We start from the raw sequence: 17,619 nt of genomic DNA, 5'->3' as shown, positions 1-17,619 counted from the left end.
CAGGGTAGCAGCTGTCAAAGTTTAAGGGAGGCGGTACATCTTTGCAAATAATAGCGCAGAAAAGAGTGTTACACTTTGAATTCACAATAGCAATACAGTGAACAGTTTATATATAATATATATTTTTATATATAATATAATATATAATTATGTTGTTTGTGTGTGTGTGTGTGTGTGTGTGTGTGTGTGTGTGTGTGTGTGTTTTGTTTTTTGGTTTTTTTTGAGATGAAGTCTTGCTCTGTCACCCAGGCTGGAGTTCAGTGGTGTGATCTTGGCTCACTGCATCCCCCGTCTCCTGGGTTCAAGCAATTCTGCCTCAGCCTTGTAAGTAGCTAAGACTGCAGGTGTGTGCCACCACACCTGGCTAATTTTTGTATTTTTAGTAGAGATGGGGTTTCACTGTGTTGGCCAGGCTGGTCTGGAACTCCTGACCTCAGGCGATCCACCCACCTCGGCTTCCCAAAGTGCTGGGATTATAGGCATGAGCCACCGCGCCTGGCAAAACAGGTTGTTTTTGTTGTTTTTTTTTCCCCCACTAATATTTGGTTGGTTTGATTTTTTTCTTCTTTTGGGGAAAGACAAAATTAAGAGCTGTGGGGCAATTTCTACCTGGAAGAAATTTATTTTCCTTTTTCTATAACTGTCACTAAATCTGGAAGTTCTGCCTCTCATTTAGACAAATAGATTGGTTACTGTCTTAGTTTGAGCTGCTGTAACAAAATACCGCAGACATTAACTTCTCACAATTCTGGAGACTGTGAAGTCTGAGATCAGGGTGCCAGCATGGACATTTCTTGATGCAGATGACCACGATCTTGCTGTGTCCTCACGTGGAGAAGAGGGGTAGTTCTGGTGTCTTTTTCTCTTCTTCTTCTTTTTTTTGAGACAGAGTCTCATTCCATCGCCCAGGCTGGAGTGCAGTGGCACAATCTCGGCTCACTGCAACCTCTGCCTCCTGGGTAGCTGGGACTACAGATGTGTGCCACCATGCCCGGCTAATTTTTGTATTTTTAGTAGTGACAGGTTTCACTATGTTGGCCTGGCTGGTCTCGAACTCCTAACCACCTGCCTTAGCATCCCAAAGTGCTGGATTATAGGCGTGAGCCACCATGCCCATCCTCTCTTCCTCTATGAGGGCATGAATCCCATCGGGGGCCTCCACCCTCGTGACCTCATCTAAACTTAATTTCTTCCCAAAGTCCCTGCCTCTCCATACCATCATAGTCGGGGTTAGGCCTACAACATAAGAATCTTGTGGGGGACACACACGTTCAGTCCCTAATAGATACCAGAGATGTTAATGAGCTCAGACCCTCACCTCTAGCAACCTTAAGCGATATTACTTCTGCTCTAGGAAAAAGAAGTGGTCGTTGTCTTACAATATACATGGATGGCACTGTTCTTTGAAATTTCACTTAGCCATGCTAATAAACCTAGTCGTTGTTGTTCTTTGATACCAGCCTAAAGGTAATTTATTTGTACTGTAGAAAAATAATTGGAATAATCTCAAATAGAGTCTTGGTGGGTGAGTGGGGGTGTGTGTGTGTGTATGTGTGTATGTTTGTTTATAATCTAGAATCATAGACTCAAAAAACTTCACACTTGAAAGGAAACTTACATCGAATTTGGTCTCCCAAAGTGGAGTCCACATGTCTTAAGATCAGTGGGGTTACTTACTAAAAATGCATATTTGAGGGCCGGGCCCTACCTTAGACCTAGTAAGTCAGAAAGTCAGACTCTCTGGGGAACGGAGATGCCCGGAGGAAAAGCTGCATTTTTCAACATGTTCTCTGGCATTTTTCACACAAACTGAAGCTTGAAAACTACTGATCTCATTCATTCTTTTCATGTAACTGATGCAGAAACTGAGGCCAAGGAAGGTTGTGGCAGCTTTATTGTGGTCCCTTGGGTTGGGACAAAGGATTCAAGCCATGCTCTTGAGCTGTGACCAGCGATGTTGATTTTCTCCACTGCACCATACTCTAGAAATAACAAGTCCACCAGCACTCAGGTTACAGCAGCTATATGAGCTGAGTATGTAAAGTATAGGGGATTTTCCTGCAGACAAATGTTAATGAAAGAAAATAAAATACTACTAACTCGTTACTGCAGACAAATGTTAAACAGAAGAACCCGACCTATTTCCTTATAGGTCATTCAGCCATGATCAGAGACTGAACAAAGACAAATCTAGCACATTTTTGAGCAGACTCTCAAACAGGAAGGAGCTTGGAGGCTCTGTCCTGAAGCTCAGCTGACATTGGGAAAAACCCAGACCTCTAATCACATACTCTATTCCCAGGGACCTAGATTAGACAATGATGAAAAAATAGGTATCCTCCTATAGCATCTCCTGCTTTGGTGTGTTCTTCAAAAGAAGCAGATGATTAGACACGTGAGTGAATCTTGAAAACCGAAGTAGGAAAACAAATGCAAATCTTACTTGACAAGTTATAGTCTGTCTTTGTAACACCGTGCTTTTCATGCGACGTGTTTTTCTCCTCTGCATCCACTTTTCTAGCTCTGACGGTCCGGAATGGAGGAAACGTGTTGGTTCCCTGCTATCCTTCTGGAGTGATCTATGACCTCCTGGAGTGCCTGTATCAGTACATCGACTCGGCCGGGCTCTCCAGCGTCCCCCTCTACTTCATCTCCCCTGTGGCTAACAGTTCACTGGAGTTTTCCCAGATTTTTGCTGAGTGGTATGTCAGTGTTTTTTTCTATAAATTGTATTTGATTCAGGACGTGCAAGCAGTAAGAATAAAAATAATCTGTTTTTTTTCCTCACAATACTATGGAAATTTCATTTTGTTGTTTTTCTGTGTCTGTGATGAGAAGATGGCATTATGAAAAGTCAAATCAGTTGCACTGCTAAGTTTAGAGTAATAAATGGTAAAAGAGAAGGATGCAAGGCAGAGACTTACCTTAGTCCAGCACTTTCAAAATTGGTAACAAAATGTTATATACTTCTCACATGTCACCCTCTGCCTGTTGCTGGGTGAAATGACATTCTAAAAGTTAAACAAGTTTTCAAGCCCAAGCTCGTGTTGTCTAAAATGTATAGTACAAAATCTGAGGAGAAAAACTAGATTTTTCCTTTTTTTTTTTTTTTGAGACAGAGTCTCACTCTGTCTCCCAGGCTGGAGTGCAGCTTGGCTCACTACAATCTCTGCTTCCCAAGTTCAAGCAGTTCTCCTGCCTCAGCCTGCCACGTAGGTGAGATTACAGGCACTTGCCACCACCCTGGCTCATTCTTGTATTTTTAGTAGAGACAGGGTCTCACCATGTTGGTCAGGCTGGTCTCAAACTGCTAACCTTGTGATCCGCCCACCTCGACCTCCCAAAGTGCTGGGATTACAGGCGTGAGTCAATGCACCTGGCCAGAAAAACTAGATTTTAAAAAATTGAAGTAGTATGATATTTGACAAAATTTTATTACATCAGAAAATTGATCAAATCCTACAGTTGGTGGAATATTAAACAATATGAAGTTAGTGAACCTTTTTAGGGTTATTTAGATGTATGCTTGAATGTAATTCACCTGACCAAAAATAAAGGGAGGAGAGGGAAATAACCTTTACAATATCCCCACTGGTGCTTTAGAATGGTGCTTCCCAAACGTTCCAGGGCTGTGACACAGGCAGTCTAGGGTGCATTTAATCCCTTTCAGTCGTGTGGTAGCCAGACAGACACAGCACCTACTGAGTTTCTAATTAAAAGGGGATGTGTACACCATCCTCTCATACCATACTCAATTACGCTGCCCCCAACCCTTACTTTTTTAAAGTACTTTTTTCCTTCCCTTCTGTGATCTTTTTTCCCCCCGTGTTTAGGCTCATACGGGCTTCTCTATCCCATGTACAAATTATTATTCTTTGTCACTTTTTTTTTTTTTTTTTTTTTTTTTTGAGACAGAGTCTTCCTCTGTCACCTAGGCTGGAGAGCAGTGACAAGATCTCGGCTCACTGCAACCTCCACCTCCCGGATTCAAACAATTCTCCTGCCTCAGCCTCCTGAGTAGCTGAAATTACAGGCATGCACCACCATACCCTGCTAACTTTTGTATTTTTAGTAGAGATGGGGGTTTTACCACGTTGGTCAAGCTGGTCTTGAACTTCCAACCTCAGGTGATCCACCCACCTCAGCCTCCCAAAGTGCTGGGATTGTAGACATGAGCCACCGCGTCTGGCCCTTTGTCACTTTTTATTCATACCCAGTGAGTTTTAGCCTTTGTGAACAGAGTCTTTTTTTCCGCAGCAGAGGAAGGTTACCTTGAGTAATAAGCAGTCTACCCTCAGTATCACTTGCACATTCATCAGTGTGCTCTGAATTTCTGCTTCCAGATCCTTAGAATTATACCAAAGAAGATACCCCCGGGCCAGCCCTGCGGGCCTCTGTGGTTGCAGCCAGCAGGGTGTGTGCTCTTCACGTCCAGTTTTCACCCACCACATGTTTCATGATGTTGGAGTATTCTCTTTGACAGAAGTCAGGAATACAAAAATGATAGGAGGTTGTTTTTGTGTTTCTGGTTTTTAGATATTTGTTAGTTTCTAATATACATATAATATGTGTTTACCATAGAAAAAAATTAAAGTTACACAAGACAGTAAAATAAACTGATGCCGGCCAGGCGCAGTGGCTCACACCTGTAATCCCAGCACTTGGGGAGGCCGGGGTGGGTGGATCACATGAAGTAAGGAGTTGAGACCTGCCTGGCCAACACAGCAAAACCCTGTCTCGGCCAAAATACAAAGATCAGCCAGACCTGGTGGCAGGCGCTGTAATCCCAGCTACTCCAGAGGCTGAAGCAGGAGAATCACTTGAACCTGGGAGGCAGAGGTGGCAGTGAGCCAAGATCAGCTACTGCATTCCAGCCTGGGCAGCAAAGCGAGACTTCGTCTCAAAAAAGAAAAAACTGACCCCATAATCCTGCTATTCAGAAATAACTGACCACTTTTAACATTCTGATTTATTTCTTCTTCCTATGTCAGGATTATACTGAATATTTAATTTTGAATCCTGCTTTTATAAATTAAATATTTGATGAAAGCATTATCAAATATTAAAAACATAAATTTTACATGACTACGTTATTACATCTTTTGTACATTATTTGTATATGGTATGATTTAGTTAACTATTACTACTGGATGGAAAGGCTTTTCCCAGTTTTTTTGCTTTTCATAGTAAATGTTCAGTTAATATTCTCTGTGTATATCATGACACCTTTTGCTTTAGGTTAATTACTAAAAGTAGAATTACTGGAACAAAGGGTATAAATTTTTTTTTTTTTTTTTTTTTGAGATGGAGTTTCGCTCTTGTTACCCAGGCTGGAGTACAATGGCGTGATCTCGGCTCACCGCAACCTCCGCCTCCTGGGTTCAGGCAATTCTCCTGCATCAGCCTCCCAAGTAGCTGGGATTACAGGCACGTGCCACCATGCCCAGCTAATTTTTTTGTATTTTTAGTAGAGACGGGGTTTCACCATATTGACCAAGATGGTCTCGATCTCTTGACTTCGTGATCCACCCACCTCGGCCTCCCAAAGTGCTGGGATTACAGGCTTGAGCCACCGCGCCTGGCAAATATTTTTTAATGTTTATTATCTGAATCTAAATTGCTTTCCAGGAAGACTTTTCTGTAAATTGTTCTTTTCTTCTCCATTTTCTCATTAGAGGTTTTCTACCTCTCTGTACACTTATTCAAACTCCTTATTTATGTATTATGGATATATTTATTAGACTTTTTTTTTTCTTTTTTTTGTTCATTTTTTTAAATAATAAACTGACTACTTTGGAATGATTTTAGATTTACGGAAAAGTACACAGATAGTATAGAGGGTTCCCAAATGCTCTTCCTCAGTTTCCCCTAATGTTAATGTCTCATGTGACCATGTTCGTTAGTCCATATTTTTTAAATGACACTAGTACATTATTATTAACTCTGGTCTTTATTCTGATTGCACCAGTTTTTCCACAGATTTTTTTTGTTTGTTTTTTTGTTTTTTATCTGTTCAGGATCCAGGTACCACATTGCATTTAAGTCTTTGATTTTTTTTTTTTTTTTTTGCAAGAAGGTTTTTTTTAGTTTTTTATACTGATAGTTTTAGTCTCTTTTGCAGTTTGTTCTTTTGATATTATGTTTAGAAAAGTCTTGCGCCTCTAGGTGTCACATGGCCAAACATACTTTCTTTCAGTTTTATTGTTGCTTCTTTCTTTCTTTACATCACCTCTTAACTATTTTATCTGGAATTTGCTTTCGTATAAAGTATGAAGAGAAACATTAACTTCACTTTTTCCCCAAATAGTTAAGTAGTTACCTGCCCAAGTGCTATTTATGGAATAATGTTAATTTTTCAGCCGATTTTGTATTAATATGTCAGACTTTCATATGCACTTGGTTTTGTTTCTAGACTATCTTGATTAAGTGGTCCATTCATTCTTTGACCATCATGAGGCTAATAAATCTTAATAACTGTAGCCTCACTTACAATTTTACTCTGTGGTAAAGTACATTTCTCCAACATTTTTCTTAGAATTCCTGGAGCTATTTTTGCTTACTTATTTTTGTGTAAGAATTATAGAATCACTTTATCAGTTTTCAGAGTATCTTTTTAAGCCCACAGACCTATAAATTAGAAATCAACATCTTTGCAGTAGTTTTCCCATGCTGAGACATGAATTGTGTCTCTTTCTTATAAGCTTGTCAGATATTCCTCCCATAGACTCTTAAACTCAGTGATCTTATTATTCTTGTTTCCATCTATAGTTTTATTTTGTTCAATCCAAAGCATTGAGGATACAAAGGCCCCTGACCTTGAGGAATCTGCACTTTGAAGGAAGAGGCATCTTCTCTTACCACTCAGAAATAATCTGATGGAGATATATACACACACCTACATATAGCTGTATGGTATTCGGAGAAGGGGTGGTGGCCCCATTTGGGAGTTTAGGAAAGGCATTCCGGATGGAGGTACTCCTGAAGAATGACCAGGAATCAGCCAGACAGAAATCCTATTTAAGGATGAGCTGGGTGGGCTGCTGGGGGTGATAGTGTGGGTCGAGAGGATAACACAGGCTAAAACATAAATGGGAGGTTTGAATAGTTTGGTTTATTCAGAGAACAATCCTTAGTTCTTTATTGTTACCGTATGAAGTTCAGGGTAGGGAGTGGCGGAGTATGAGGCTAGAGGGATCCTGTCCATGTTGGGGATTCACTGGAGGATTCTAAGCAGGAAATGAACATGATTATATGTGCATTTTATGTAGATCCTTCTGCAATTAAGTGAAGTTTGTTGTGGGGGACAGGTGGGAGGGGGTGAAACTGAAGTACAAGACACGAGTCTTTGCAGAGGCCGAGGGACTGGAGACTCCAGTCTCTACCATCCTGGAGGAAAGCAAGGCAGGAAGCAATTTGAGAGGCAATTAGGAAGCACAGCAAGCAGGACTTACAGGTTGCTTGATACAGAAAAGGTAGCAATCAAGATTGACACCTCAGTTTCTAGTGTAGTAGACTATGTTGACCCCAAACAAAATAGGTTCTACAAAGGAAGGGTAGGTTCATACAGCAAGGGTGGTTAACTTAGTTTGGTTTTGTCCCTGAGGGCATTCACGGTGCCTGAGGCAGGGGACGTGCAGGTGAAACTTTTCTAATCCAAAGATGTGAGATGACAGGCTGGAGTCACAGGTTGGAGTGCCCTCAGCATTGAGGTGGTTGAGTGGTAGGGATTGCCACAGGAATGAATGGGATTGCCAGGGGAGAGGATTTCAGCTTTGAAGAACAGGCAGCGGGAAAGGTTGGAACTCCAGGTAAGAAATGCCTGCATTTTCAGGATCAGTAGAGAACAAATATTTAGGAAAAATGTGAAGATAAATGGTTAAAGAAGTAGAAAGAGGCCTGTCAGAGAGGCTCACACCTGTAATCCCAGCACTTGAGGAGGCCAGGCAGGAGGGTTGCTTGAGTCCAGGAGTTCGAAATCAGCCTGAGCAACACAGCAAGACCTCATTTCCGCAAAAGATTAAAATATTAGCAGGGCATGGTGGTGCATGTCCACAGTTCCGGCTACTCGGGAGGCTGAGGCAGACAGATTCCTTGAGCCTGAGAGATTTCTCTGTGCTTCTCTCTTTTTCACTTTTCTGTTCTCCTTCATGCAGCCTTGTTGTAAAGCACCCTTTATCCCTGAATAAGGGACTCAGTTACTAGAATGGACAGCTGCTAACTCCAGACCTGCACTAACTTAGCGAGTCCCAGCCCCCACGCCAGGACTCCACAGCCTGATCTGAGGGTTTGGCTCCCTTTCCTCTTTGGTGCTCCAATTGGGTGCCACAGCTGGGCTGCTCTGTGCTCAGCCTCAGGCCTGGCCTGCTATCCTGGGCTTACTCCCTGCCACTCTGGTTCCCTGGCTCTGTGCTTCCTGTTCTCAGAGGTTCTGCTCTGGCTTCTACATGGTCCTGCTTTGACACCTGCAGAGGCCCAGCCCCTTCCTATCTGGTGTCCGCCCTTGCTCGGAGCTAAGGGGCTTGGTTGTTTGGGTTGGTTTTGTTTTTGCAGGGGATGGATTTGGGAGAGAATAGTGCTCAAAAGATCTCTCAGCTCTTTTGTGGGGTTTGGGGTATGTGTTTGTTTTTGAGACAGGCTCTCTGTTGCCCAGGCTGGAGTGCAGTAGCACAATCACAGCTCACTGCAGCCTCAATCTCCTGGTCTCAAGGGATCCTCCCACCTCAGTCTCCAGAGTAGCTGGGACTACAGATGTCACCATCATGCCCAGCTAATTTTTGTATTTTTTTACAGATGGGATTTCAACATGTTGCCCAGGCTGGTCTCTTAACTCCTGGGTCATCCTCCCGCCTTGGCTTCCAAGAGTTGGGTGGGATTACAGTCCTGAGCCACCATGCCTGGCCCTGATCCTTTTTTGCACAAGCAGTACCCTGGGGAGTGTGTGGTACCTGAGGTCTGGCCATCAGGGAGCAGGAGGGTCTCTCAGATTCCCACTTTGAGATGATCCTGAAAGCATCATTTATTCTTCATTCTTCCTGATAATCTGGTATACACAGCTCTCCTTTTAAACCCCAGCAGCTTCCCCCAGAAGAAGCAAACTCTAATCAGGTTCTTCAACCTCTGTCTTAGAAAGGGGGTGGGTCCCTGTCTGTTGGGCCTGCATGAGGATTCTAGGGCAGAGCATGAAGGATTATTAGCAGAACTGGCCTAAGCGTTAGGTAGGTGAGCTTCACAGTCTCTATTATACTCTTATCTCTTCTGTATCCCTAGTCTCTGCCTTGAGGGGATGTAGGATAATATCCTTTGGAACAATCAGAATAAGTTTAGAACTAAGTTCTTAATATTTGTCTCTCTTCCTGAGCCAGAAATACAGACACAACTAGTGTCTATTTAGATATCATAAGGTAACCCTCCAAAAGCATCTTGCTCTTCAATATTTGTATCTTTCAAAAAGGCTATAAAGTGATGTTTATAAAACCAAAGTTAAAGGAAACTAAGGGTAGGAAAAATTAGATATAGTGTATTAAGTTAATACAAAATCCAAGCCCTGAAGTCCTGAGCTCCTCTCCTCAAAGTAGTGACATTTTTTTAAAATGGCAAGCCTGCACAGCAGCCACATGTCGATTTATCAGCTGTAAACTTTTTGCCTCTTTTGCTTTATCCAGACATCTCAGTATTTCAGTCATCTCTGCCTAGGAAAAAGCAAATGTAAATTACCAGAAACATTCACAGTGTCTCTAGCCTGTGATGCTTGGTTCTTCTCTGGTTGGAGTTAGCAATGCTGCTGTTAAAAAGAATTCATGGGCGAGGTGTGGTGGCTCACACTTGTAATCCCAGCACTTTGAGAGGCTGAGACGGGTGGATCACCTGAAATCAACAGTTTGAGACCAGTCTGACCAATATGATGAAACCCCGTCTCTACTAAAAATACAAAAATTAGCCAGGCGTGGTTGTGGACACCTGTAATCCCAGCTGCTCGGGAGGCTGAGACAGGAGAATTGCTTGAACCCAGGAAGCAGAGTTTGCAGTGAGCCAAGATCTTGCCGTTGTACTCCAGCTGGGCAACAAGAGGGAAACTCCATCCCCAAAACAAACAAGGCCAGGCACAGTGGCTCATGCCAGTAATCCCAACACTTTTGGAGGCCAAGGCAGGTGTATCACTTGAGGTCAGGAGTTCAAGACCAACCTGGGCAACATGGTGAAACCTTTTCTCTACTAAAAATACAAAATTAGCTGGGTGTGGTGGTGCATGCCTGTGATCCCAGATACTCAGAAGGTTGATGCAGGAAAATCACTTGAACCCAGGAGGCGGAGGTTGTAGTGAGCCAAGATCACATCATTGCACTCCAGCCTGAGCAACAAGAGTGAAACTCCATCTCAAAAAAAAAAAAAAAAAAAAAAAATGCATGGACAAAAACAGAAGCCATGTGTCAAGGTAGATCACTTTTTTTTATGAAATTGATCACAGCTAAATGCAATATGGCATCTTGGATCCTGAACAGAAAAGGGGCATGATTGGAAAAACTAGTGAAATCTGAGTGAAGTCTGGAGTTGATTGTCCTTTCCTGATGTTAGTTTCTTAATTAACAACTGTGCCAGTCATATCAGATGTTAACTCAGGGGACACAGGATGAAAGGTACATGGGAACTCTGTACTGTCTTGACAGTTTTTCTTTAAATCTAAAATTATTCCAAAATAAGTTTATATTTTAAGAAAAAATGTATTGAAGAATTCTAAAGTTTAAAAAAGTGCTCACAAGGTACGTCTGTGTTCCGTAGTCACTGGCTTTCATTCACAGTGAAATTCACGGGCAGGAAATTTTTAAATAAACTTCAGTATTTAATATTTGCACTGCTGCCACTAGGTGGCAACAGATGTCAGCGTGTGCTCTTCCTCAAATGCTGATGTGTTTTTCCTCTTCAATAGGCTTTGTCACAACAAACAGAGTAAGGTGTATCTTCCAGAACCACCTTTTCCTCATGCAGAGGTAAGAAAACAGAATCTCTGGGACATGGGAAGGAAGCAGTGTGGATAACCTGATGCAGATGCAGACAGCAGGTTGTAGATACAATAGATCCCTCAGAAAACCTGTAGACCGCTTTGCCTCCCAAGTCAGACGCAGGGAAGTATTTTTAACTCCAGCTTCACTTGTTTTCCTCCTGTTAACACTTTCTCTTGCACACGGGGACCATAGAATTGTTTCAGACTTGGGATTTGTGGGATTTGGGAATATACTTCCTGGTTGAGCATCCCAAATTTGAAAGTCTGAAATAAGAATGCTCCAGTGAGAATTTCCTATCATGTTGGTACTCAGAAAGTTCAGATTCTGGAACATTTTGGGTTAAGGATGCTCAGCCTTTACTATGTTCATGCACTTCATAGCCTGCCTCTGTTCTTCTGACTGCATGAGGAATTATATTTTGAAACTTACTACTACTTTTTTTAATTGGATGTATTTATTGTCAGAGGGTTCTTTCCAGTTACATCAGTCATATGTGTACATTTTTAATGATGAAAATAACATTTACAGAACGAGTGGGTGTTTTCCTTGTAGCTGAACACCCAGCTTTGTTATCAGCCTCTTTTCACCCAACGGTGTATTACAAACATCTTCCTGTGTCTCACGTTATTATTTCTCTCTAATATTCCATAGCAAGGCATGAACATACTACAGTGAAGCTAACAAACAGTAGTTACTCCCCATTTTTGGTTCTGTTTTCACTCAGAGATTGTCTAAATTGGTATCACCATCTTAGAAAACTGTCAGTGTCTGCTGAAGCTGAACAATGTACTCAGCGCCTCGGCATTTCCTTCCTGATGTCTCCATCGAACAGAAATGCATGGGGATGTTACCAAAAGATACACACACAAATCTAGAATTTGGTCAGGCCTGGTAGCTTATACCTGTAATTCCAACACTTTGGGAGCCTGAGGTGGGAGGATCACTGGAGGCCAGGAATTTGAAACCAACCTTGACATCATGGCAAAACCCTGTCTCTACAAAGAAAAATACAAGAAATTAGCCAAGCGTGGTGGTACACACCTACAGCCCTGGCTACCCTAGAGGCTGGGGTGGGAGGATCACCCGGGCGGAGGGTGGTCGAGGCTGCAGTGAACTGCAGTTGTGCTACTGCACACCAGCCTGGCTGTGAGACCCTGTCTCAAAAAAAAAAAAAAAAAAACTAAAAGTTTTGGTAATAGTCCTGAAATATACTCAAATGCCCATCAACAATAGAATGGATTTTGTGGTATAATCATACAATACCTTACATCACTGTGAGCAAATAAGTTCCAATTATATGCAATGTAGATAAACTTCACAAACATAATGTGAGTGAAAGATCCAGATACAGAACAGTAGATACAGTAGTGACAGGAAGGGGACAAAGAGGGATTTCTGAGGAGCTGATAATGCTTTATTTCTTGATGTACGTGTGTTCACCTTGTGAAAAATCAAGGTGAGAGTTAGATATGAAAAAAGTGAAGTCTGGAATGAATCCTGTGCTGTTGGATAGAATTGATGATATTAGTGTGAACTATTTGCAATATACGTAGATAGACACAGAAGGAAATACACTTGTGTGTGTGTGTGTGTGTGCGTATGTACCTACGCATATGTATCTTCCAGCTCTGGCCACAGAGAGGGCCTGGGAGCAGTGACATGCCACCAACTGAGAAACACATTGGGCTCCCAGGTGTTGGTTTCTAGCTGCCGTTCTTCACTAAAAGGAACCAGGCCTCTTCGGAAAATACAAGATGAGGCTCGAAGATCGCGTTGTGCGCTCAGAGAATGATGGGGACATGTCAGAAGCCACATCTGAGATCACTGGAACATCAAAATCAGTAATGCTAGTAATGAATATAAGCCATTGAATAACAGAAACTCCCGCATCCATGGTGCGGTAACCGAGTATATAGGAAAGCGGGGAGAGTTCTTCCAACAGTAAACTCACGTAATTAGTGTAGGAAAGAACCTTAGAATTAGAAAATCACCATTTGGCAGCCACCACCGTAATAATTTATTCCTGCAAGAAACACCGGTGGGTGCTAAAACCAACAGGTTTCTCCATACTGTAAAGGATAGGTCTTCTATGAACCACTGGATGCCCAGGAGAAGGTTTTGAAGGAGTTATTTTTTTAGTCCTAACAGACTAAATATTATTTCAGCAGCCGGGGATTTTGCAAGCTGTGTCAATGCTATCGTGAAATGCAGGCTAGAAATATTATAAATATGTCAGAAAATTAAGTGTGGCAAAACACTTTGTGTGGATTTGGCTCTTGAATGTCTGTTTTCCTTCCCTTGCAGTTAGCCTTGCCGTCAACCTTGCTTTCTAAGAGTGTGAGCACATTCTAGCCACGCACCTGTCACGGATGACCTGGTGCCATTTCGAGTAGGAGTGTGAGTAGACTGGTCGCACCATCAGGGTTCCTGAAGTGCACTTGTCACTGTTAGGGCACGAGGGAGTCGACCCTGGGTATTGTTACCATGGCCCATGAGAAATGATGGTTCTGTTCTTAGTACTGGTAACAAATTACTGCTCAGAATTCCTGCCCCACAGCTTCATCTCCACTGGTCAAAGGCAGAAAATCGGCTAGAAAGGTAGATCCAATTGGCAACAAATGATGAATTTATCTTAGTTTCTGTGCATTGATCAGTAGAGCTACAGGAACTATAGATAATGCTTAAAAGTGACTTAAGTGTGCAGAGACCTGCTGCTATTCTTAGAATCGCATTCATCATGATGACACCTCCGGATACAATGGACTCCTTTTGACAGCCGCTCACCCATTTAACTGAGACAACTAATGATTTGGGCCATATAGGTTATAAAAAGAATGTCATTTTGACTTGCAGACTACCTGGAAGGAGAGTGGGAATTCGACGTTTGCTCCATCTTTGCTATTCCTATCCCACCCAAGCACATGACAGCGGATGAAGATCTCTGGGCTGGTGTTATGTTAGTGTCTTCCTAGTAACAACCAGGTCTCTAAGTAAAGATTAGATCTTCCAGGTGAAGAGAGTTTGGCTTCTGCTGGGGGCGTGTCCCAGTCTGGCTACATTCCCCACTGTGGGGGCGATTTCATTTCCACTTCAAGGTGCTGGCCAGGGCCCTCTCATGCTGGATGGGCGGCCGCAGGATCGAGCCTGTCACGGGCCATTGCTTTATCCATGAAAGACTATCTCAGGGGAGTGCTTCCTTGGCCTGGCTGAGATTTAGGGTCTGTGAATTCTGAGTGTCTGCCCTCTGGATGCTGGAGTGGGACAAGGATGCCTGGGCAGCAGGAACAGTGTCTGAGAAGCGTTCCAAGATGCCATCTCATCATAACTGTCTTTGGTGTTACCTTCAAGTGGGCCTGACACTGAGAGATTACTGTCAAGTGTTGGGCTGCAGGGCAGACCCTTGGTTCAAACCATACATTTAAAGAAAGCTTTGAGGCTGTGTGTCACCTGCTTTTTACTTATATTTACTTTTTTACTTTTTTTTTTTTTTTTGAGATGGAGCATCGCTCTGTCACTCTGGCTGGAGTGCAGTGGCGCGATCTCGGCTCACTGCAACCTCTGCCTCCCAGGTTCAAGCGATTCTTCTGCCTCAGCCTCCTGAGGAGCTGGGATTAGAGGCACGCACCACCATGCCCAGCTAATTTTTGTAGTTTTAGTAGAGACGGGGTTTTACCATATTGGCCAGGATGGTCTCGATCTCCTGACCTCGTGATCCACCTGCCTCAGCCTCCCAAAGTGCTGTGATTACAGATGTGAGCCACTGCGCCCAGCCTTAATTTTTGTTTTTTTCATGACAGGGTCTCACTCAGTCACCCAAGCTGGAATATAGTGGCACAATCACAGTTACTACAACCTTGAACTCGTGGGCTCACACCACAGTATCCAGCTAACTTTTTTTTATGTTTTGTAGAGATGGAGTCTTGCTTTTGCCCAGCCTGGTCTCAAACTTCTGGACTCAAGCAATCCTCTTTTCTTGGTCTCCCAAAGTGCTGGAATTACAGGCGTGGCCATTGCACCTGGCCCCTGCTTCTTAATATAGCTGTCTGTGTTACGAGGACATCAATTTCTAAAAGCCAATTTGATCTTTGTCATGCATGTATGCGTGCATGTGTGTGGATGGATGCATAGGTGCACATGCTGTACACATTCAGAGAAGCTCCTCGTAGCAGAGAACAGAAATGATCGCGAAAGGACAGTGTTTGTCTTGGTCCCTATTCAGTTGCTGTAGTAGCTTAACATAGCTCTGGCTTCAAGGAAGAGGTCCTGTACTGGTAAACAGGGTTTCTGGTATGACGGATATGTTTACCATCTCCAGGACTTAGTGATTCACGAGTGTTGGGAAAGTCACTTGTACTTCAAACAGGAAGTGAAGACTTTAAGCCCGGTGTGGAGTTTTCTAATGACACGTGGTATGGAGCATTTTTTCATATGCTTGTTTGCGATCTGTCTTCTCTGATGAGGTGTTCTGTTCTGGTTTTTTTGCCCACTTTTTAATAGGGTTGTTCATTTCTTTGGCTGAGGTTTCAGAGCTTGTGCATATTAGGTCACAGTCCCCTGTCAGATATGTCTTCTGCAGATAATTCTCCCGGTCCGTGGCTTATCGTCTTTGTTAGTATTTGTTAAAATACTAACAATATTAAATCCAGTCCTGCTCACTCTCCAACACTTTGGTTCCCCCTCAGCCTGGGCAGGCTCACATCTCTTTGTACTTTTTCTGTTTTCCAGCTCATTCAGACCAATAAACTGAAGCATTACCCCAGCATCCACGGAGACTTCAGCAATGACTTCAGACAGCCCTGTGTGGTGTTCACCGGGCACCCTTCCCTCCGCTTCGGGGACGTGGTCCACTTCATGGAGCTCTGGGGAAAATCTAGTCTCAACACTGTTATATTCACAGGTAAGTGAAAAAAATAAAACAGTTTGCTCCACTGAAGCCATTAGTGAATGCACCTACAAGACAGAGACCCAGAGAAGTCTTTTACAGTGAGGCATAAATACGAACATTGTTCTACTGTCGGTACCAAAGAAGGAAGAAACGCAGGAGAAAGAGTGAAGCTGTGTCTGCCATTGGACAGCTGGGCGTCCGGCGAGGCTTTCATGCCTGTGTTTGCAGATTTCTCTGAAACAGAATCCTGCTGAGTGCTTTGCTAGGATATCGTAAGCCATTTCAAGAACTGCAGTGATGCAGTAACCATCTTGTTTTACCTGTTAGAAATTGTTTACTGATGTAGATCTTTCTCTTCTGATTGTTTACTCTGGCTGTGGATTTTCTTCTGGAGACAAATCCCTCAGGAGAAAACATTTGATAAGGTCAAGTAGAGGGTTTACTTAGATAATCTCTGCTTCATCTTATCAGTGCGGCCACCCGCCCTTTGAATGCAGGGACTTTTTTGCTTATCTGTGGTGGGGGATATTATGCACATTATGCTCTGACCTTTTTTTTTTTTTTGAGACGGAGTTTCGCCCTTGTTACCCAGGCTGGAGTGCAATGGCGCGATCTCGGCTCACCGCAACCTCCGCCTCCTGGGTTCAGGCAATTCTCCTGCCTCAGCCTCCTGAGTAGCTGGGATTACAGGCATGTGCCACCATGCCCAGCTAATTTTTTTGTATTTTTAGTAGAGACGGGGTTTCACCATGTTGACCAGGATGGTCTCGATCTCTTGACCTCGTGATCCACCCGCCTCGGCCTCCCAAAGTGCTGGGATTACAGGCTTGAGCCACCGCGCCCGGCTCTCTGACCTTTTTTATTTAGCTCATCTGCAGTCACTAGTGTTAGTGTAGTTTGTTTGTAGCACAAGACAGTTCTTCCAGTGTGGCCCAAGGAAGCCAAAAGCTTGAACACCCATGGGTTAGGGCAGGCGTCCCCAAACTTTTTAGACAGGGGTCCAGTTCACTGTCCCTCAGACCGTTGGAGGGCCGCCACATACTGTGCTCCTCTCACTGATCACCAATGAAAGAGGTGCCCCTTCCTGATGTGTGGTGGGGGGCCGCATGCGGCCAGCGGTCCATAGTTTGGGGACGCCTGGGTTAGGGTCTTCAGTGAGCCTTGGGTTTTGGAAATCGTATAGGCTACGAAGTTAAAAAAAATCTGGCCCAGCTTGCAGTGACCTCAGCCAATTTACCAGCAAGCATGACTGTCCCCACAGTAAATGAGACCGTCAGTAGCTACCTCTGTGGTCACTCTGGGCACCAGGCATGGCACCTGGCACATGGTGGCTATTGCGAAAGCATCGTGGCTGCTTCCCTCCCTAGCATTAGGAGCTGGGTTTGGAGGAGGGAATCTAGTTAAACCAGATGTACAGGTGGTCAGGGACACTTCGGATCTTCCCTCAGCCTCTGTTTCTCACCTAGAGGCCACCAGGAACACACCAATAGTCGGTTAACCAAGTTGGGTTATTGGCTCATTGCAGCAAGGGGAACACACACCGTGGGTAGAAGCCTGGGAAAAGACCTCATGGGACTCAGGCTGGCATTTGGTGATGTGTGGGGGTCCACGGAGGTGAGACGTCACCCTGTATTGGGTGCCATCAGGAGGCAGGGTCATTCTGCGATGGCTTTCTGAACTCATTCTTACCTAGAACACAGGAAGAATGGAGCCGACATAGTGTGGGGTTCACTT

At 43.6% G+C, this 17,619-nt stretch overlaps 1 protein-coding gene across 2 annotated transcripts in view; it reads left to right on the top strand.

The window, feature by feature from the left end:
• The window catches only part of INTS9 (integrator complex subunit 9), a 115,940-nt gene that overhangs the window by 87,293 nt on the left and 11,028 nt on the right, over positions 1 to 17,619 (top strand). For both annotated transcript variants that reach the window (XM_003937220.4, XM_074384128.1), the window contains exons 10-12: positions 2,522 to 2,702; positions 10,925 to 10,985; positions 15,726 to 15,897. In XM_003937220.4, the coding sequence (XP_003937269.1) occupies positions 2,522 to 2,702; positions 10,925 to 10,985; positions 15,726 to 15,897 (414 nt within the window). The remainder of the gene's footprint in view (positions 1 to 2,521; positions 2,703 to 10,924; positions 10,986 to 15,725; positions 15,898 to 17,619) is intronic.

This window comes from Saimiri boliviensis, chromosome 13, assembly GCF_048565385.1.
Source record: "Saimiri boliviensis isolate mSaiBol1 chromosome 13, mSaiBol1.pri, whole genome shotgun sequence".
Taxonomy (NCBI): domain Eukaryota; kingdom Metazoa; phylum Chordata; class Mammalia; order Primates; family Cebidae; genus Saimiri; species Saimiri boliviensis.
The sequence above is the reverse complement of the archived record's forward strand: the minus strand, read 5'-3'. Positions and strand labels throughout refer to the sequence as shown.